This window comes from Artibeus jamaicensis, unplaced genomic scaffold (genome assembly GCF_021234435.1).
Source record: "Artibeus jamaicensis isolate MK-2021 breed Jamaican fruit bat unplaced genomic scaffold, CSHL_Jam_final contig_233, whole genome shotgun sequence".
NCBI lineage: Eukaryota > Metazoa > Chordata > Mammalia > Chiroptera > Phyllostomidae > Artibeus > Artibeus jamaicensis.
The window spans coordinates 63,170,285-63,191,919 of NW_026521486.1; the positions used below are offsets into that span (position 1 = coordinate 63,170,285).

Consider the following 21,635-nt stretch of genomic DNA (forward strand, 5'->3'; position numbering starts at 1 on the left):
AATCCCAATAGAGAGTTAAAAAGTAGCCTTATCAGGGAATTCGGAAAATTGTCAAAGAACTGATTATCCTAAAGAAACTCAGGCCCAGATATGTTTCACACACTCTTGGAAACTGAAATATGTAATTCCAGTACGCATAGTTCTAGTACTATTCTAGAATATGAAGTATGAAAACCTTCTAGTCTTTTATTTAAACTAAGTACTGATAAATCCTTACTAAAGATAACACTGTAAAAGAAAATTACAGACCAGTTTCATTTAAAGTTCAAAATAAAACTAAACAATATCTTAAGTGTAATATGCCATGATAAGCGACATCCATCCTAAGAATATAGGGCAGTTCAGTATTTTGTGCTGTATTAGTACATTTATTTCATCGTGTTAATAGGTCAGAGGAAGGAAAAAATTGTCTGGTTAGTTGATAAGTCACTGTAAGATTCTATTTTGATTTTGATTAAACAAACAAAAAAACCCAATACTTAGGCTGCTTTGGATAATTAGAGTGAAGAAAGCACCTTCCAAAGACCAGAATCACATATTTAATGTGTCATGACTGGGAAGAACAGGTGAGGGATGCTTTATCTTACTACAGAGAATATATCGCTGGTTCGAAGTAAAACATTTAATAATGTGGAGTGGATAGTACCTTTTTAACATTAAAGTTCGTAACCGCGCATATTCATACCACGACTCAAATATCAATAAATTACCACACAAAAGTCAGGAACAAGGCAAAGATGTATCTCTGTGCCTACTACATTTAAGATAAGGGAGAAAAATTAGACAGAAAAGAATTAAGGAACGTGGGAAAAATCAGGAAAAATTTAAATGATAAGAATTCAGTGAGGTGACAGGATATAAAAAATAATGAAGGAAAACCAGTAGCTTTCATATAAGCAAATAATAACTCCCAAGCAAATAATTGGGAGATATCCATTTTTTACAGCAATTGGGAAGATAAAATGCCTAGGGATAAGTTTAACAGAAAATGTTACAATGGTGACCTTGATTGAGTGATGGTATTGTATAATACAAGAGAAACTTACAATTTTATCTTTTTCAAAACTTACATGAAGGAAAAAAAATGCTTGCAAGGGATAACAAAAATGTACTTAGAACAAATGGAAAGACATTCCATGTTCTTGGATTAGGATATAACTCAATTTCTCCAGGTTAATTTAGTGCTGACCTAATTACATAACTTAGTAATTTTTTCCCTACAAGCTTAAGTAATTTTGGTGGGATGGATAAGGGGGCAGTAGGTTTTAAAGTGTAACAGTTTGCCTTTTCCTGTGCAGTTTAAAGGTTGATGCAGTGCCTGAAGAGGCCAGCACAGAAGGGAAGAGTAAGTCTCTATAAAACGCCTTCTTTGGATGCTGTCTGGAGTCACAGCTAAAAAAAAAAAAAAGAAAGTATAACAGTTGCTGCAGTTGAGGGTGAGAGTAGAGGTGTTGATTAGTCTTACTAGATAGGAAAACATACTCTGTGTGTCTGTAATCAAAACAGTGAGATAGTGAGGCATTAAATTAATAGACCAGAGGAGTAAAATAGAATGGAAAGTACATGAGGACGGTGGCATCACTGGTGAAAAGTTTCACCTTTTTTCCTAAAGACTGGATAACCATTTTTAAAAGATAAAATCATATTCTTACCTCATGTACAATATCCCTACTTGAGGTCACCATTGTTTTGTTTATCTTAAATTAGTTTTGCTTGTTGCAGAACTTCATTTAAATGGAGTCATATAGTATGTGCACATTTGTGTCTGGCTTTTTTCACTCTCATAACATCTGTGAGATTTATCCATATTGGGTCTATTAGTGTATATACCCATCATGAGTCTATTACTCATTAATAGTTCATTGATAACATAGTCTGTTACATACTTGGTTTCTTGCTCGGGTTTGGCTGTTGTTAATGAAGATAAAAATGTTACTGTATGAGTACTTTTTAATTAGTATGTGTGTCTTTATTTCTTATGGGTAACTACTAAGAATGAAATTGCTATTGTCCAGTTAGATTTATTAAGAGACTGCCACATTGTTTCCCAAAATATTTGTACCATTTTACCTAAAAGTACCAGTTGCTCCACATTTTCGTCAACACTTGGTTGTGTGTCACTCTTTAATTTTAGCTATTCTAGTAGGTGTGCAGTTATAGTTTTAAATATTTGCCTAATAATTAATGATGGCCAGTGCTATTTTGTGTTACTGGCCATTTGTTTATTTTTTGTGGACTCTTCCCAGTTTTTAAACATGAAGTTTTCTTTATTATCAGACCGTAAGTATTTTTCACACTGGCTGGTGTGGCTCTGGATTGAGCGCCAGCCTGTGAACCAGAGTTGCCAGTTCAATTCCCAGTCAGGGCACATGCCTGGACTGCAGGCCGGGTCCCCAGTTGGGGGTGCACAAGAGGCAACCACACAGTGATGTTTCTCTCCATCTCTTTCTCTCTCCCTTCCCTTCTGTCTAGAAATAAATAAATAAAATATTTTTTAAAATTGTAAGTATTTTTCATATATTCTGGGTATAAGTCCTTTGATAGTTTTATGTTTTGTAAATATTTTCTCCCAGTTTCATGAACTTAAGGTTTTAATATTAGTTTTAAATTTAGTTTAAGGTGAATTTTAACTTTTTTTTTAAGCTTTTGTTTTTAGAGAGGGAGAGAAACATCAATGTGTGGTTGCCTCTTGCACACCCCTTCCTGGGGACCTGGCCCGCAGCCCAGGCACATGCCCTAGACTGTGAATCGAACCACTGACCCTTTGGTTCACAAGCCTGGCTCAGTGCACTGAGCTACACCAGCCAGGGACGTTTTCACCTTTCTTAATGCACTGAAGATGTTAAGTAATTTCTTCCATCTTCAGTATTAAAATGGCTGCACAAAAAATCTTCAATTTTGTTGGTTTTTTTTTTTTTTGATGCACACTGATGGCAGCTGTCACAACAATACAGTTCGAACAAGATTGTTTCAAATGAAGTTAAAAACAACTAAGCACTAGTAGAGCCATCATAAAAAACTAAATGTATTTTTTGGCTAACCCAATATTTCTAGACTGTATTCTGTTCCATTGATCTATTTATCTATTCTAATGCCAGTACAACACTGTTTTATTAGTGTAGCTGAGGCTTCTTCAGCCTTGACCTATTAACTTTTGGGCCAGATAATTCTTTGTTGTTAAGAATTTTCTTGTGTATTCTGTATATTTTAGGATATTTAGCAGCAATTTGGCCTTTAACCCACTACTTGCCATCAGCATTCCATCTTCCCTCAGTAGTTAGTGTTGACAACCAAAATTGTCTCTAGTCCTGGCCAGTGTGGCTCTGTGGGTTGGAGCGTCATCCCATAAACCAAAAGGTCACTGGTTTGATTCCTGGTCAGGGTACACGGCCTGGGTTGCAGGTTCAGTTCCTGGTTGGGGTGTATACAGGAGGCAATTTATCAATGTTTCTCTCAACTCCCTTCCTCTCTCTCTGGAATCAAAATAATAATAATAATAACAATAATGAATGTCTCTAGACATTACCAAATGGCTGTCTACTGGAGGGTAAAAATTGCTCTTGGTTGAGAAAGGCTTGAGTAGATCTATGGAAGTAAGGTAGTATAAGTTTCCCAGCTTCGTTCTTTTCTTTCCCAAGAATTTTTTTGATTTTTTAGATTCTTTGTATTTCCATGTAAATTGTAGAACCAATTTGTCAGTTTCAATTTTTTTATAAATAAGCTTGCTCAAATTTTTATTGGGACTGTGTTGAAGCTATGGAAATACTTGAAGATGATCTCCATCTTAGCAAGAATGAGTCCTTTAATGCAGTATCTCATACTTTTTTGTTGAGTTTTCAGGATTATGTACCTAAATAATTGTCATCAGTGAATAGTCCCCTCTTTTAATCTTAATTTTGGTAAGTGGTGTTTTCTCATTTTCCCCCTTTATTCTGCTAATTAAGGATTTACCAACTTGACTACTCTTATCAAAGAACAGATTTTATGGTTTGTTAATTTTTCTCTATTATTTGTTGCTTATTTCATGATTTCTCCTTATTACTACTTTCCTTCTACTCACCTTTCTAAATCTCAGACTTTAAAGGCATATTTTCTCTCTAAGTAATTCTTGAGGAATTTTATTATTATTCAGTTTGAAATGTTTTTACCTCCATTGTGATTTTTCTTTGATCCATGGATTCTTCAGAAACAAATTTTTTTAATTTTATATTTTTTAAGACTTACTTATTTTTAGAGAAAGGGGAAGGGAGGGAGAGAGAAACATCAATTTGTGGTATCCTCTCCCAGGCCCCCAAATGGAGACCTGGCCTGTGCAACCCAGGCATGCGCCCTGACTGAGAATCAAACCGGCGACCCTTTGGTTTGCAGGGTGGTACTCAATCCACTGAGCCACACAAGCCAAGGCCAGAAACAGTTTTTAAATGTTGAGGTTATCTAGGTGTTTACTTTTATTTTTACTGGTTTTTAGTTTAATTCCATTATGGACAGAGAACAATACTGTTTCCGATTTCGGGTGGTTTTGTTTGTTTTTTGGCTTGTTTTGTCTGCTTACTGAGATTTGTTTTATGGTTCACCATATGGTAGGTCTTGGTCAGTGTTCTGTGCACACTGGGGAAAAAAGTGTACTCTGCAGTAGTTTAGTACAGTGCTTTAGAAATGTCAGTTACCCATACTTTTTGGACTATAAGACACACCTAGGCTTTAGAGGAGAAAAACAGGAAAAACTTTTTTGAAGCAAAAAATGTGGTAAAAAATTTAATAACATAAATAACATAATATTTCACCAATGTAAATGTAAACAGAACTCAACAGCAGCATTAATGACCATTATTCCTCCCAAATTGGGGGGGGTGGGACAAGGTTGGGTCCTATAGTCCGAAAAATACAGTATGTCAAGCTATTTGATAGTGTTCTTCAGATTTATATCCTTAGTGAGTTTTTCTTTTGTTGATATTAAATACCAAAAGGACTGTTAAAATGTCTAGTTACAATTTTTAATTTATCTATTTTTCTTTTTAATGTTGATTTTGTTCATGTACTTTAAAGCTGTATAACTGGGTATGTACACCTTTATAATGATCTTTCTTTTAAAAAAGATTTTATTTATTTAGTTTTAGAGAGAGGGGAAGGGAGGAAGAAAGAGAAGGAGAGAAACATTGATCAGTTGCCACTTCCATGCCCCCAACTCAAACTGAGGACCTGGTCCTCAACCCAGGCATGCGCCCAAACTGGGAATTGAACTGGGACCTTTTGGTTTGCAGGACGATGCCCAGTTTACTGAGCCGTACCAGTCAGGGCTGTAATTATATGTCTTTCTGATGTTTGACCTTTTCGTGAATATAAAATATTTCTCTTTAAATACACCATATCTTGAAATATGTTTTTGCTTATGTTAATACAATCTCTCCAACATTTTTAAGATTAGTGTTTATTGTATCTCTTTATATTTTAACTTTCAATCTGTTTTTATTTTAAATTATTTTATTTTTATTTATTAATTTTTTTAGAGATGGGGGAGTGAGGGAGAAAGATAAGGGGGAAAACATCGATGTGAGAGAGAAGCATCTATCAGATGTCTCTCATACTTGCCCTGACCTGGAACTGAACCTGCTGCATAGGCATGTGCCCTGGTGTGCAACTGTGACCTTTCCATTTGCAGGATGACACCCAACCAACTGAGCCGCACCAATCAGGGTTATATGTTATTTTCTTTTGTTTTGTTTTTATATTTTTGTATTTACATTTATTTCTATTTTTATTTACTTTAATTGATTTTAGAGACAAAGAGGAAGAGTGAGGGAGAGAAACATTGACTTGTTGTTCCACTTATACATTCATTGGTTGGTTCTCATAGTGCCCTGGCAAGGGAACCAACATGCAACCTTGGTGTATCAGAACGACACTAACCAACTGAGCTACCGACCAGGGCTGTTTTTATTTTTAGATTATGTATCTTATATTAGTCAATTGATATTTATTGTAAATATTGATATAGTTGGATTAAGTGTGCCATTTTTCTTCTTGTTTTCTTTTTATTGTTGTTCCTAAGGTTTTTTTGTTGGTTTTTTTCCTCTGCCTTCTTTGGGTTAATCAAATATATTGTAGCAGGAATTCTGAAACTTTAATTTGGGGATGTCTAGGATATCACACAATCCTGAAAGTGTCAAAACTATCGTATAAATAATACTAAAGTTTTATTTTTCCTTCGACTCTCCTTTTCTCCTAAGTACACAGTACAATTTTCCAGGGGTCACACAATATGTGCTATAATAATAGATTGAATTCTGTTTTCTTTTAAGTCCAAAAGTTAATTTGCAAAAATGTAAAATGCTATTTTTAGAGAATATAGTTATTCTTCTTAAAAATGTTATTTATTTTAACATGTAATGGGTTTATTATTTTTACTTTTAATTTTTAATATGGTAAATATTGACAAATAAAGCCAACATAAAAAAAAGTTCTTCAGGTTCTTAATTGATTTTTGGAAGATTTTTATTTTTTATTGTACAAGTACAGTTGTCTCCATTTCCCCCCCATCCCCCTACCCCTGAACCCACCCCCACCTCCCACCCTAGATCTCACCCACCTTGGTTTTGTCCGTGTGTCCTTTAGATGTTCTTGAAAACCCTTCCCCCTTTTCCTCCCAGTATCCCTTCCCACCTCCCCTCTGGTTACTGTCAGTTTGTTCTTAATTTCAATGTCTCTAGTTATATTTTGCTTGCTTGTTTGTTTTGTTGAATAGGTTTGATTTTGGAAGTTTTAAAAGGGTTTCTGAAACCCAAAACATTGGGAATCACTGTATTACAATATTTAATTTTTATTTCCTTTGTTGACTTTTTAGATGTATTTGATTACATTTTTCAAATTGTCATTGTAGGCTAGGGATTATAAATTGCATCTTATATTTGTCACAGTCTATTAGAATTTAATGTGCCATGTGACATAAATTATGTAAACCTTGTAACATTTTTTCATTTTCTCCTTTGTTGTTTTTTAAAGTATATTTGGGTGTGTTTATGTTCATAAATGTAAAATTCGTAACACAGACACGGATATTTACTGTTTCTGGTGATGTATCTTTCTGTAAATTCAAGTTACTATCTGGTTTAATTTTCCTTTAGCCCAGAGACCTTTGGCAATTCTTGTTGTATAGGTTTGGTGGCAATATATTCTCAGCTTTTAACTGAAATTGGCTTAATTTATCTTTATTTTCAAAAGGTTATTTTACTGGATATGAAATCTAAGTAGTTTCTCTCTGGTTTTAGTTTCATCAGTATCTGGTATTTAAATTGTTGCTTTCTAAAATAGTTTTACAGGTCTTATAGTTATCTGTAGGAGGGTTAGTCCAACAAAGCTATTTTGTCATTAATGGAAGCTAGAGCACTTTAAATTTATTTTGGAATTCCTTTTGTTTTTAATCCCAATTTTCATTGTTTCACATTAGGTCTCACTACATATATGCCATGTGTTTGTTGTCACTGCCATCATTTTGGATTGGACTGTTCTTGGGTTTCTTTAACCTTTTTGTTTATTTTTCCTTCTTTCTCTTATTTCCTCAGATTTTTCTACCTACTACTTCTCTAGTCAAGCAATCAGCAGCATTTATTTATTGAAAATATATATGTGAAACATTGATCTAAGCATTGACCAAATTAAACTATTTTTATTGTCACTTGCTTGAGAAAATTCATTGACTCCAAATTGTACCACATCACATTTAAAATTATTGGTCTAACTTTAAAGGTTCTCTATACTGTCCCAGTGGCCTAAGTTTCCTATTATTGTTTTTTATCTGCCTTTTGTATTAGTTTTCTCATTTCTTTCAATATGCATTCCACTTATTCTAGTCTCTGATCTTTTTATATGATGTGCCTTTCTTTTTTTAACTGTATCCCATCAACACTCAGTACCTAAAAATCTCTTAGGTGCAATCTCCTGTAAATATTAACATTGAATTTAAAATTTTTTTAAACAAAAATTGTGCAGAATAGAGAATGTCTTTAATTCATTTGTAAAGTAGTTAGGTGAATTCCTTACCTCACCAACCACATGGTAAATTTTTTGTGAAAAGGGCTTTCTTTGGCTATTGAGTACAGTCCTGAATATAATGGCTCCTCCTCAGTGAGTATTCATGCACTTAGCATTACCTACTGTGTGTTAAATTCTACGGGAAGGACACCAAGGAATGACTTTTCTCTCTCCTCAGCCAGTGAGAGGACCTACATGCAGACCTTTAGCTGTATAAAATCCTACTATGAAAAGCATGTTAATACAGGATGCTTTGAGAGCACAAACTAGTACTATCTCAAGTTTCTTTATACTGTAATGGAAATCAGTGGGAAAGTAATTGGAAGCCAACTTCAAGGAGCTTATGAATCAAGAATTTCTTTTATACCCTTATAGGAACACTATTTATGATACAGGCATAGTGTGTTTAGTTGGTGTTGACAGGTGTAGGCAGGAAAGTTAACGTTTCTATTTGTTTATTTTTCTGTTTTCGTATTTGTCTAGGTGTAAAATTTTGTTTTTTTTCTTTATATTACAGCCTTGGCCCCTTAGTGAGTAAAGTGAAAGAATACCAAGTAGAGACCATTGTAGATACCCTCTGTACAAACATGCTTTCTGATAAAGAACAGCTTCGAGATATTTCAAGTATTGGCCTTAAAACAGTAATTGGAGAACTTCCTCCAGCTTCCAGTGGTAAGTAGGAAAGATAACGTTTTTCTTCCTGTTTAATTTGGAGGTATTTCTCCTCTACTCTTCTCTTTTTTCTTTCCCTCACTTCTGGCCAAGGAGGAAGAGAGGCATTTATCCTAAAAGACCTTTGGTAAGCATTCCTTTGAATAACTAAGGGGAAAAAAAGTCTGGAGTTTTATTTTTGCTTAAAAGTAAATTCAATTTTAAGTGAGTATTTTGATTGAATTTAAGTATCTCATAGGAATACCAATCCTGAAGAATTCTTATGTTGGAGTAAAGTTTAACATTATTGTATGTGCTATGACTATAGAATGGAGTTATGCCATTCTATACAATGAGGGAAAAGATAACCAAGATTATGAATTATTTCTATTAGCTCTTTATTCTCATTGTTAATTTTGCTTTGCATTAGATTTATGATATAAAACTTTTAACAGTGTTAAGACAGCTGTGAAATAGTTATGTTTCCTAATAATATCTTTAAGGTTGAGTGTCTTATAGCTACTTAGCAGTGTTTTAAAAAATTAAAAACAGAATTTGTCGATTAATTTAGCTTTTGACCTCTGACAGAAATGTTTAGATAATGTTTTAGAATTGGTCTTTAACTGCTGTCCTACTGGTTAAAGTTAGCAGGCTAAAAGTTTTTGTCTCATCTGCAAATGGAGTGAAATTGTCTCCTTATTTGGTGGAAAGATGTGGACTAGTAGTAATGTAGTCTGGGTATGTAGTTTTTACTCATCTACTTAGAAAACATTTATTAGCCATTCATTGTGCTAGCTATCATGTTGGATGGTGCATGTATATTATTTCACTGAGTCTAAATGTCAGCCATATGGAAGGCCTTAATATTCCTAGTTTGTGGATGAAGGAATTGAACATCAGGGAAATGATGTTAATTCTTCCAAAGTTTTTTATTACCTAGTTGGGTGAAGATTCAAATCCATTATCTTTTAATCCAGAACTGGTGCTTTTTCTAAAATATCATACCAATGTTACTTTAACCTAAATTTCAATAAAATATTTCACTAACTAAGGTATGTTATTTGTAATTGTGTTAGCTATATTGATATTTTCCTCATTTTTTCCTCCCATTGAAATGTTTGTTTTTTAGCTGGTTTCTGGTTGTTAACCATTTATATTCTTCCTTTAACAATTTTTTTGCTCACTTTTTATTAACACAAATCTGCTTTAAAATAGTAACCTTCATTTATGAGTTCTCTGGAGCAACATTTTTATTTTGTAGTGAAGTTATGGAAATCTTTGGACTGGATTGGATTTTATTAGAAGTTACAGTTACGTTTTTTCTTTTTTTTTTTTTAAAGAAAACTTATTGTTGGTTTTTAAGTCACTGAAATTTAAAAGCCTAGGTACTAGTGAAGAGGGACTCCCTTGCTTCTTACCAAGAACTTTACAGCTACTACTGACTCCATATTTGGCATTCATGCTATGCAAGGGGAATAGTTGTCCACTAGACCCTATTTCAGTCGATATTGTTTTCCCTAGATCATGTGCTCCTTCTGCAGTTATGTCTAACTTTTGTCTAATAAGTTATTTTATTGAGAAACAACCCATTTCGAAATACATGTTTTTGTGACATGGATCTCTTGAATCTGTCATAATCAAGTTTATAGTTGTTGAATTACTTGGCATCTTCTGTGAATATAAAGTGGAATTCAGTATACTTGCCTTGAAATTATCATTGGTTTTTATTCATGCAGGCTCCGCATTAGCTGCTAATGTATGTAAAAAGATTACTGGACGTCTTACCAGTGCAATAGCAAAGCAGGAAGATGTCTCTGTTCAACTAGAAGCCTTGGATATTATGGCTGATATGTTGAGCAGGTAAACATGCCTATAATTTGTAGTACTTTTAATATAAATATTATGTATGTTTGTTAAAACCCCCTTCTGATAAATATAATAAAACTTGGTCTAAAGTTATTCATGTTTAAATTGTGGCTATTTGTAAGTGTGTAGTTGGGAGTGAGGGGAAAGATAAGCTAGTTATATTTATCATGTAATATTGCCTAGCAAACATGTTTTATATGGTTTTGAGAAATAATTAATAAAATTTGTGATTTAAATATTTCAGCAAAGTGGTTTTTTTTTTTTTTACTCTTGTATATACTTGAATACAATGATCTACTTAGATAAGATGTACCTGTAGGCATGGCAAATGTTCCAGTTAATATAATGCTATTTGTAAACTTCAGTGACCATATTTATAGTGCATGTTTTTGTCTTTTTACATCTGTTACTTTTCTATTTTTCTTTGGAAGTCAGACTTTGGGAGATACAAAGATCTATCTAAACAACTCCAAAAGGAAAACACCTCAGACACCTGTCAATTTCAGTTTATTCTTGATTTGCATAATCATTATACGTTATCATTACTTGTGGCTAATGCACCTCAACTTAAAAATAAATAATCAAGTGCCTTCATATGGTACATAATGGACAGCAATACTTTACTGTAGGACTACAGATTAGAACACAAATGGCCATAAGACAAAATGAGAATAAATACTGATGGCAAGTATGTGTTTTAGGGTTTAAAATGGAAGGATCCAAGAAAGTTTGTATGGAAAGAGTAGCATTTGAATTTAATTTTGAAGAATGGATATAGCACAGGTGTATAGGCCCATGTATAGAATATATCAACAATTGTAATGGAGTTAGGGGAAATTGTATTCTAGTTTTCCAGAATATAGAATGAATAGTAGGAAGTCATTTTTGATAGAAGTCAGGGACATTTTGCGCTCTGTGCCTTAAATATTAGCTTTTTTTTGGCACATAGATATTTGGTTGCTGTTGACTCATTGAACTACACATGTGAAATGAGTTAGAAGAGAGGGTTAGACCAACAGGTTAAGTGAAATTTAGTACATAAATGTGTAGAGGAATGACAGTAGGGGGAGGGGGTAGTCAAGAGATGCTGATATTTTAAGTTTTGAACTGTGAAAGAACTGTAATGGAGGAAAAGCTATCTAATACAGAAAATTGAGAGATCTAGGAAGGGGAAAGTGACAAGATCATTGCTGTTCTTTTTATATGCTCACAAGAGTGTTGGTTGGATATTCTATAAATAAGAATATAGGTCAAGCTTCTAGAAGGTAATTTAGGGCTACAAATGTCAAAACTGCATTCACTTAGCTCACATTTTCAATTGAGTTGGTACGGATAGTAAGATTTAGTTTTTCTTTCATTCTGATTTTGGATTATGTCATATAGATTTTTAATCTTCAACTACAGTGAGTTCAGAGTCCAGACATTTCAGTAATGCTCAAATATCCTGAATTTATTTGTCATTTCTTTTTTTATTTTATTTTAAGGCAAGGAGGACTTCTTGTTAATTTCCATCCTTCAATTCTGACCTGTCTACTCCCCCAGTTGACCAGCCCTAGACTTGCAGTAAGGAAAAGAACCATTATTGCTCTTGGCCATCTGGTTATGAGCTGTGGAAATATAGTTTTTGTAGATCTTATTGAACACCTTTTGTCAGAGTTGTCCAAAAATGATTCCATGTCAACAACAAGAACCTACATACAATGTATTGCTGCTATTAGTAGGCAAGCTGGTCATAGAATAGGTAAGAAATGTTTAAATATTTTCAAGTTTTTTTTTAATTAAAAAAAGTATTAATGGATGTTTTTAAGAACCAATATGCTCTTCCTAGGTGAATACCTTGAGAAGATAATTCCTTTGGTGGTAAAATTTTGTAATGTAGATGATGATGAATTAAGAGAATACTGCATTCAAGCCTTTGAATCATTTGTGAGAAGGTAAGTTTTTAAGATACCTATTTTTAAATAAAAATTTTTCTTTTTAAAAGATTTGGTTTTAATTTTATTTTTAAATATGTTATTGATTTTACTACTACAGTTGTCCCCTTTCTTCCCCTTTATTCTCTTCCCCGTACCACTCTTCCCACCCGCATCCCCCACCCCCACCCCTTAGTTCATGTCTGTGGGTCGTACATATAAGTTCTTTGGCTTTTTTAACCTCCCTCAGTCTATTTTGTACTTACATTTATACTTCTTATTCCGTGTACTTAATTCCCCCCATTCCCTTCCCTTCTCCTGGCTGTTAATTCTCCATGTGATCTCCATTTCTGTGTTTCTGTTCTTGTTCTAGTTGTTTGCTTAGTTTGTTTTTGTTTTTTATTTTGTTTAGGTTCATTTGTTGATAGTTGTGAGTTTGTTGCCATTTTACTGTTCATGTTTTTTATCTTCTTCTTTTCCTTAGATAAATCCCTTTAACATTTCATATACTAAAAGCTTGGTGATGATGAACTCCTTTAATTTGACCTTATCTGGGAAGCACTTTTATCTGCTCTTTCATTCTGAAGGATAGCTTTGCTGGATAGAGTAATCTTGGACGTAGGTCCTTCTCTTTCATGACTTTGAATACTTCTTTCCAGTCCCTTTTTGCATACAAGGTTTCTTTTGAGAAATTAGCTGATAATCTTCTAGGAACTCCTTTGTAGGTAACTGTGTCCTTTTCTCTCGCTGCTTTTAAGATTCTCTCCTTATCTTTAATCTTGGGTAATGTAATTGTGATGTGCCTTGGTGTGTACTTCCTTGGGTCCAACTTCTTTGGGACTCTCTGAGCTTCCTGGACTTCCTAGAAGTCCACTTTCTTTGCCAGATTGGAGAAATTCTCTTTCATTATTTTTTCAAATAAGATTTCGATTTCTTGCTCTTTCTCTTCTCCTTCTGGCACCCTTATGATTTGACTACTGGAACATTTAAAGGTGCCCCAGAGATTCTTAAGCCTCTCCTCATTTTTGAATTCTTGTTTCTTCATTCTGTTCCGGTTGAATATTTATTTCTTCCATTTGTTCCAAATCATAGATTTGAGTCCTGGTTTTATTCCCTGTATTTATTTCACTTTGCATAGCCTTCACTTTTTCCTCTATTTTCAACAATACTCAACCATTTGTGAGCATCCAGATTACCGGTGTTTGAACTCTGCATCTGATAGGTTGTTTGTCTCTTTATCGCTTAATTCTGTTCTTGGAGCTTTGATCTGTTCTTTCATTTGGGCGGTATTTCTTTGTCTCAGTGGGACCTTAGGTATTCATCCGGGCAGGGCAACCCACATCACTGCATTGTGGCACTGTCTGTGGAGGAGGGGTCAGAGAAGGAACAAATGCTGCCAGCTTTCAGTCATTTCCCCCACTACTCATAAGCAAATTGGGCCCTTCTGGTGCCGTTTCCCCAGTGGATGGGTTTGCATTAGTTTTAGGACCCTGTGGGTCTTTCCAGTGAACTCTCTGGGAGGCTGGGAGTTTCTCCCACTGCCCACAGGTATTTACAGCCAGAGGCTTTGAGGCTTTATTTCCCAGGGCTGGAACCCTGGTTTGTAGTTGTTCCTCTGGGTTTCTCTGCATGCAGATGTGGGACTGCCTGCAAAGGATCCTTTGCTGCTGCAGTCCTGCATATCCTCTCCACCCTGGCTGCCTGTCTCAACCGCTCCTACCAGTCTCAATGAATGTTTCTTTTAACTCCTTTGTTGTTGGACTTCCATACAGTTTGATTTTGTGGCATTAAAAAAAATTTTGTTGTTCTTCTTTTGGTTGTTCAGGGAGGCAAAGTGTATCTAGTTATACCTTCATCTTGGCCAGAAGTCCCCTATTTATTTATTTTTAGAAAGGAGAAGGGAGGGAGAAAGGAAGGGAGAAAAATAGCAGTCTGTGGTTGTGTCCCCTACTGGGGACCGGACCTGCAGTTGGGCACGTGCCCTGACTGGAAATCGAACTGGTGAACCTTTTGCAGACCAGCACTCAGTCCACTGAGCCGCACAAGCCAGGGCAAAAATTTTTATTAAAAATAGAATAACAATTATGATCCAGATTAGGCGGATGGTGAGAAATAAGTTATTTTACTGATAGCCAGCAATCTGACCAGAAATGTATAAATGTATAGCAAATTTTGTAACTTTTCAACAATTTTTTGAGGTTTGTCATGTCCATTTTGCTAGAGCAGTGGTTCTTAATCTAATAAAATCTGCCAATGTACTATTAGGGGCCATGTAACATTCCCTCTTCCCCCCTTGAGCTAGTGTAGTAGCACAGTACAGTCTTGAGACTTCACTGGTGGTTATTTGCAGCAATCCCTTGCTACTCATGGTTTGAAGTTGCTTTATAATTGTATCGAATTGTTAAAATCAGAAATCGTGGGATTCATTTAATCAAGAAACAAGTTATTCCATTATTTCAGAGTGTGTATATGTATGTTTCTCTTGCTCTCTATATATACAGGTACATATAATATGTCTTCTTAACATATAACTAGAAAACCAAGCCTAGAAGAAGGTGCACTGGCATTTTCATGATAATACTAATTCTTAAAGATGAAGTCCATACAGGCTTTAGTCTTCTGGTCATATATTGAAAAGATACTGCATATAAGTCTCCCTTATTTGTGGTTTCTCTCTCTGAGATTTCAGTTGCCCACCGTCAGTTGCTCCAAAAATATTAAATGGAACATTCCAGAACTAAGCAATTCATAGGTTTTATTTTTTATTATTATATTTTTTATTGTATTTTTTCCATTACCACTTAGTTCCCTTATATCCCCACCTCCCAATCATCACTGTTGTCCATGAGTCCTTTTTCCTTTTTATTCTGTCCATCTACCCAATAACCTCCCCTTATCCCTTAGCTGTCATCTGCTCTCCATCTGTGAGTCTGTCTCTGTTTTGCTTATTAGTTCAGTTCATTAGATTCCACACATGAGTGAAATCATACAATGTTTGTCTTTCTTTGACTGGCTTATTTCACTTAGCATAGTGTTCTCTGAATCCATCCATACCGTCACAAAGGGTAAATTGCACCGTTTTGCGTAGCCTAATGAAATCTCACCATTCTGTGGGAGCATTAAAACATCGCTTTGTCCAGTGTGTCCATGCTCTATATGCTTGAGACCTTTAGCTGTCTCTCTTATCAGAGCCACTGCTGCATGTTATAGTATGTCTTTTACTTAATACAGTCATGTGCTGCTTCATGACAGGGATATATTCAGATATTTCTTATTAGGTGGTTTTTTTCTTATGCAAACATAGAGTGCATTTAAACACATCTTGATGGTATAGCCTACTGCCCTGTGTTGTATAGCCTATTGTCCTGTAAGGGAGCAAAAGTAATTTTCTCTCTACCCTTCTGAGTTCTTGGTTGAGACTGCTTGTACTAAGACTAATTAGCAAGAAGAAAACAAGTTTAATAATACGTATACCTCATGTCTACATGGCAGATGCTCGTGAAAACTAACTTGCCCAAATGGCTAAAGCCACCACTTAAATACCATCTTTAGTTGCAGAGAAAAGGTGGTGTTAGCAGTGGGGGGTGTGGGGGGAGTTGGTTATGGGAATTTACAATAAACAAGGGGAAATTGTTACATGGATTTGAATCCTTGCCTTCATTGATACAAATTTTTAGAGATAAGGTCATCTCCCTCTTTCTAGTACAGCCAAGAAGAAACCATCAGAAAGAGATTTTTCCTTAAAAATGTAAATGTCTTTTACACAGAGTAACTTATACTTGGTCTTCTGAGATTTTCTCATGTCTGCTGTTATATTAACCAGCCTAATGTAATCCTTATGCCAAAGAGACTTATTTTGGGGTGACAAATTCTGTTCCCCTATAAATTCCTAGGCTACAAGCCTATTCAGCATGTTACTGTACTGAATACTGTAAGCAACTGTATGACTGTAATGGCCCTCACATATAAGAGTAGTACAGCCGGCAGTTCTGATATGCCAAAGAGAAGACATAAAAGTTTATGTATATATAGGCAAAAACAATATATATAGGGTTTGCTACAGACCCAACAGTAGTACCTGGTTGATACTGTCTGCAGTACCAACCAAGGAACTGACGGATACATGAAACTGACGGATGAGGAGGAACTACTGTATACAGATATCTCTATGCTGTCCCCCTTACATACCCCAACATAACCATTGTTGTAAAAATCATTCCGACTTCAGAGATGCTAAAATGTGATGGTTAAAGTTCATGGTAAAATTGCTTAAATAAGTAATTTGATGGGAGAGAAAGATGTAGGGGCACTGGCATGGAGAAGGCTGAGAACCACTTTCCTATGCTGTGTTAAAGGGGAGGAAAAAAATCTGGTAACAGAGCAAAATGTGGCAGGGACTGAGTCAAGGAGAAAAATACAGTTACTGAAGACAGCTTTTGTTTTCTTTCTTCAGATGTCCTAAGGAAGTATATCCTCATGTTTCTACCATTATAAATATTTGTCTTAAATATCTCACCTATGACCCGAATTATAATTATGATGATGAAGATGAAGATGAAAATGCCATGGATGCTGATGGTGGTGATGATGATGACCAAGGTATTTCAAATTAAATAGAAGAAATTTGTTAAATTCTCATGAAAGACCACTGTTACATAGATGGAGTTAATTCTTACCCCAAATTGCACTAATAATTTATTTATTTATTTGTAATAGTGAAAATGGAAGTGACCTCAATATTCAACAATAGCAAATTGATTAAATAAATTATGGGGATCCATGTATTGAACTGATGTGCAATATTTTCTAAACATGTTCTAGAAAAATATTTATTAAAGCAGTTAATAAGTTGAGGGGAAAGTGGGTAACAGAAATTACTGTGTCTCAGTTTTCTTTTGTTAAAAAACAAAATTCGGCCCATTTAATTTGAAGATCTAATTGGCTTTAATTAAAGGATTTATGAATCAGACAGTATCCCATCTAGCAACGAGAAGGTCTCTCTGAGAGTTGTGCAAAATGAAGGATTTTTTATAGGAAGAAGGGTAGGACAAAGGAGTTACTAGAGAAAGGAAATAAAGGGTTATTTTGGGGCTTGGATGTCTTTTCTTAGGAAGAGGGTTTTATTTATATAGATTGTCTCTTTTTTCTGTGGAGGATGGAGAGAGCCGTATGTAAGAGATTATCTTACTGATGCTTGACCAGAATATTCCTAATATTTAAGATTATGTTTCCGAGAGAAGTTGAAATTGCAGTTAGATCAGGTATTAAATTTAGGTTTGGTATTATGAGCTCTTAGCACCAGTGATGCCATTTGGGGCCGGTGGGGTTTATTTTAACAATTAAAAAAAATATGCAGAAGAAATCTAACTAATACTTTTCTCATGGCTAGCAATTAAATGAATTTTGTTCTTCGTTGTTCTTCAAATTTCTACAAAGCATTTGTTAAGGAGGGAAATAAAGGTTAAGGTTAAGGAGGTTTTTTTAAAAAAATATTTTATTTATTTATCTTTAAAGGGGAAGGGAAGGAGAGGGGGAGAGAAATATCAATGTGTGGTTGCCTCTAGTGTGTCCCCTGCCGAGAACTGGCCTGCAACCCAGGCATGTGCCCTGACTGGAAATTGAACCGCGATACTCTGGTTCAAATCCAGTGAGCTACACCAGCCAGGGCGAAGGTTATTTTTATAACAACCTGTAGATAAACATATTCAGAGCAGTGTGGTTGGTTACTTGATGCGTAGGTACTTTCATGAAAAATTCTAATTGTTGTTTGAGGCTCCACTGAGCTTTAGATTATTCGTAATGAAGCTAAACTTTTCCGAGGCTCTTAAGATTGATGTCATGCTATGATTTATGATATTTACTCTGGAAAGGAGTAGCACTTCAAGGACACAGGGATTGCCCATGTTTTGTTGTTTGCTACTGTTAAAAGAATCATAATGGAGATGTCTAAGTGGGTAAGTAACTGCTAGGTATACGAGTTGGTGACTTTCCTCTCATTTTTTTTATCATTCTTTTTAGTTTGATTCTTTGAATGAATTAAATAATGACTTTAAGTCTGTAATTTTATTAATCTCTTAACAAAAAGAACAACTTAAAAAAACTCCTAAAGCCATGCTCTAGCCACTACTGCCCAGTTTCTTTCCTTTACAAAGAATGCTTTCCAGTCCCTTTCTTCCTTTTCTCTCTTGGATCTAGTTTTGCAGTGGACAGGATTGTCAGTGACCTCAAACGATTGATTCTCCCTGTTGCTCAGTCTCAGCAGCATTTCTTCATGTAACATTCAGGATACTCCACTCCTGGTTTTAGCCCTATCTTTGTGATTACTCCTTCTCAGTCTCCATACTGATTCCTCTTTATCACCCTGACCCCTAAACTTTGGAGAATTCCAGGGCTCACTCCTTGGACTTTTCTTTTATATGCTTATGTTCTTGTTGATTTCATCTAGTCTTCTGGCTTTAATGTCAGTGTGCTGAAAATCCAAATTTTATCTTATCCCAGCTCTTTCCTGCGAATTCCAGGTTTTTATATATAGCTATTTAATTGATTTACTGCATAGATGTCTAAAATATCTTCTCCTCACCCTTCTTCCATGCCCTGCCCAACCTGTTTCTTTAGCCTTTTCTGCCTCAGAATGGCACCTCCATTCTTTTTTTTAGTTTCTCAGGCCAAAAAATTTGGTGTTATATCTGATTACTTTTTCTCACTTTTCTTGCCTCTCCTGCCTCCCCCCATCCCCAGTCTCAGGGCTTTTCCCTTACTTTATATTTCAGCATTTTTATTTTGTTCATTACACTTAATCACTTTCTGGCATTTAATAATTATTTTCTACTTAGCAGGATATAAGCTTCATGAAGGCAGAAATATTTAATCTCTTTATTGACTGCTATATCTCAGTGCCTAGGATAGTGCTTGACACACAGTAGTCACTCAATAAATGTGTTGTATTAATGAAGGGAAATCTTAGATTCTAATATGCATATCCTTTGAAAAAAGCTGTAGCAATATATTTTCCAGGTTTTGATTGTTGGCTTTTAGTGTATTTAGATGAAAAATCAACTTCAGCTGCTGTATCAGTTACAGTGATTAGGATGTTTGAATTTTTATAACCTTTTTCAAATAAAGTATATTTCTGCAAAGTTACCCCACAGCTGAATTGTCATGAGAAAAACTTCGCTTATTTATTTGCTTTTAAATAGTCTATTTTGATAGTACCTTGTAATTTTTATTAAAATAGGTATTGGTAAATGAATCAAATGCCTTGGGTTTAGCAGTATTTGGTTGGGTTTTCCTATAATGTGCTAAGAGGAAATGAAGTAATGAGATTGGACAACTTTATTATATATCCTTGGATTTTCCTAAGGCATGGCTGGCTACCTTTCACTAGCTAATTGGGATATAAGTCAGTGAAGAGATGATATCTTTTTCCTCCACTGAGGAATCATGTCAGGCAGGGCTTTATTTACTCTTTTCTAAGAATAACAGAATTGTTGTTAGATAATTTTGGACTGCCCTGAGAACTGCTTTTTTTTGCCATCCATGTTACTCAACTGATTCATCCTGATGCTGTTAGAAGAAAATAATTTTCAGAGATTTCACACACACAAAAGTTATCAAGCATACATAAATGGGATGGAATTGTTAACATTTATGGTTGCAATATTGTTTTAAAGTTTAATAAGAGTTTGGAGAAGATGGTGCTCTGTTACATGGGCAGAATTTTCTTGTTATAATTGAGACAGTGTAATTTCTCTAAACTACATTAAGATAGTATCTTGAAAGGTTACAAATATGCACATTTGCTCTTAACAGCCCCCTCCCCCCATTAATAAGTTAAGTGAAAAGTCTTATAGTCACAAAGAAAGTTGATGTCAGAATTCTTTTTCTCCCCAGAAAATTATTTCTACTGAATGTCCTGAGATTGATAGCTGTTTTTATCACATCATCTATATCCACAAATCTGTTTTATGGGTTATCTTATAAACTCCCCAATTGTTTGTTTGATTTTTCAATAGTGTCAAGTGATTTCTTTGAAATGAACTTTTATTCATCTTGTTTAAGGGCTGGGGCATATATAATTTTGCAAGTATTCATGTTCTAAAGAAATTTACTGTTAATGATTTGAAAGGGTTAATAAGCAGCTCATTACACTATAAAAGAGAAGATGTTTAACAGTTTAAAAACACAATTATGATTTTTCTTCAGAGAGGTTATTATGTGTAAATTTATCAAAGTTAACTTCATCTGTTTTAGTTCTTCATAAACTTACCTACTGTTGTATATATTAGTGAAAAGTTAGAAAACTATTTTATTAATAATTCACTTACTATATTAAAAATAAACTTTTTCTGTGATTAATAGCCTAACAATTAAAACTTCTCTTTAGGGAGTGATGATGAATACAGTGATGATGACGACATGAGCTGGAAAGTGAGGCGTGCAGCTGCTAAATGCCTGGATGCTGTGGTTAGCACAAGGCATGAAATGCTTCCAGAATTCTACAAGACTGTCTCCCCTGCATTGATATCCAGATTTAAAGAGCGAGAAGAGAATGTAAAGGCAGATGTTTTTCATGCGTATCTTTCCCTTTTGAAGCAAACTCGTCCTGTGCAAAGTTGGCTCTGTGACCCTGATGCAATGGAACAGGGAGAGACGCCTTTGACAATGCTTCAGAGTCAGGTTGGTGTAAAGTATGGTTTTGAAAGTTATGGTAGTATATATCCTTTAAAATGGTATTTTTAATGTGGAAATGAGAATTCCAGAACATCTTTAGAGACACAACGTTCTGAGATATGTTTGCATAGTAGTTTGTTTGTTCATATAGCTCACTTGTATATAGTTTTATTTTGATTGAAGTTTTCTTAATTGTACTAAATAGTAGTAAAATTTATGGTTTAGTAAAGTAATTTTTATCTGTGATACTAATGGGGGGGTCTTAGAACTGTGGAGTCAGACTACTTACATTTGTAGCTGGCTTCACTTCTAATTTAGTTGTGTGAGCTTAGAGAGATTATTCATTTTATTAAACCTTTTTTCATTTGTAATAAGGGTATACTTAGAACTGTCTGCCCAAGGTAATGATAGAAGAGATGATCTGTGTAACATTAGATGTAGTGTCTTACTTAGTACTTCTAAAAAATGGCATCCCTTATTGTTAATAAAATACACATTTTCACTTTT

General features: G+C 34.7%; 1 protein-coding gene and 1 pseudogene across 1 annotated transcript in view; both read left to right on the top strand.

The window, feature by feature from the left end:
* Window positions 1-21,635, top strand: part of CAND1 (cullin associated and neddylation dissociated 1) — a 45,040-nt gene that overhangs the window by 13,025 nt on the left and 10,380 nt on the right. The window contains exons 3-8 of the mRNA XM_037136003.2: window positions 8,546-8,700; window positions 10,416-10,539; window positions 12,030-12,286; window positions 12,374-12,479; window positions 16,912-17,057; window positions 20,842-21,134. Of these exons, the coding sequence (XP_036991898.1) occupies window positions 8,546-8,700; window positions 10,416-10,539; window positions 12,030-12,286; window positions 12,374-12,479; window positions 16,912-17,057; window positions 20,842-21,134 (1,081 nt within the window). The remainder of the gene's footprint in view (window positions 1-8,545; window positions 8,701-10,415; window positions 10,540-12,029; window positions 12,287-12,373; window positions 12,480-16,911; window positions 17,058-20,841; window positions 21,135-21,635) is intronic.
* LOC119042317 (uncharacterized) lies at window positions 1,293-1,394 on the top strand (annotated as a pseudogene).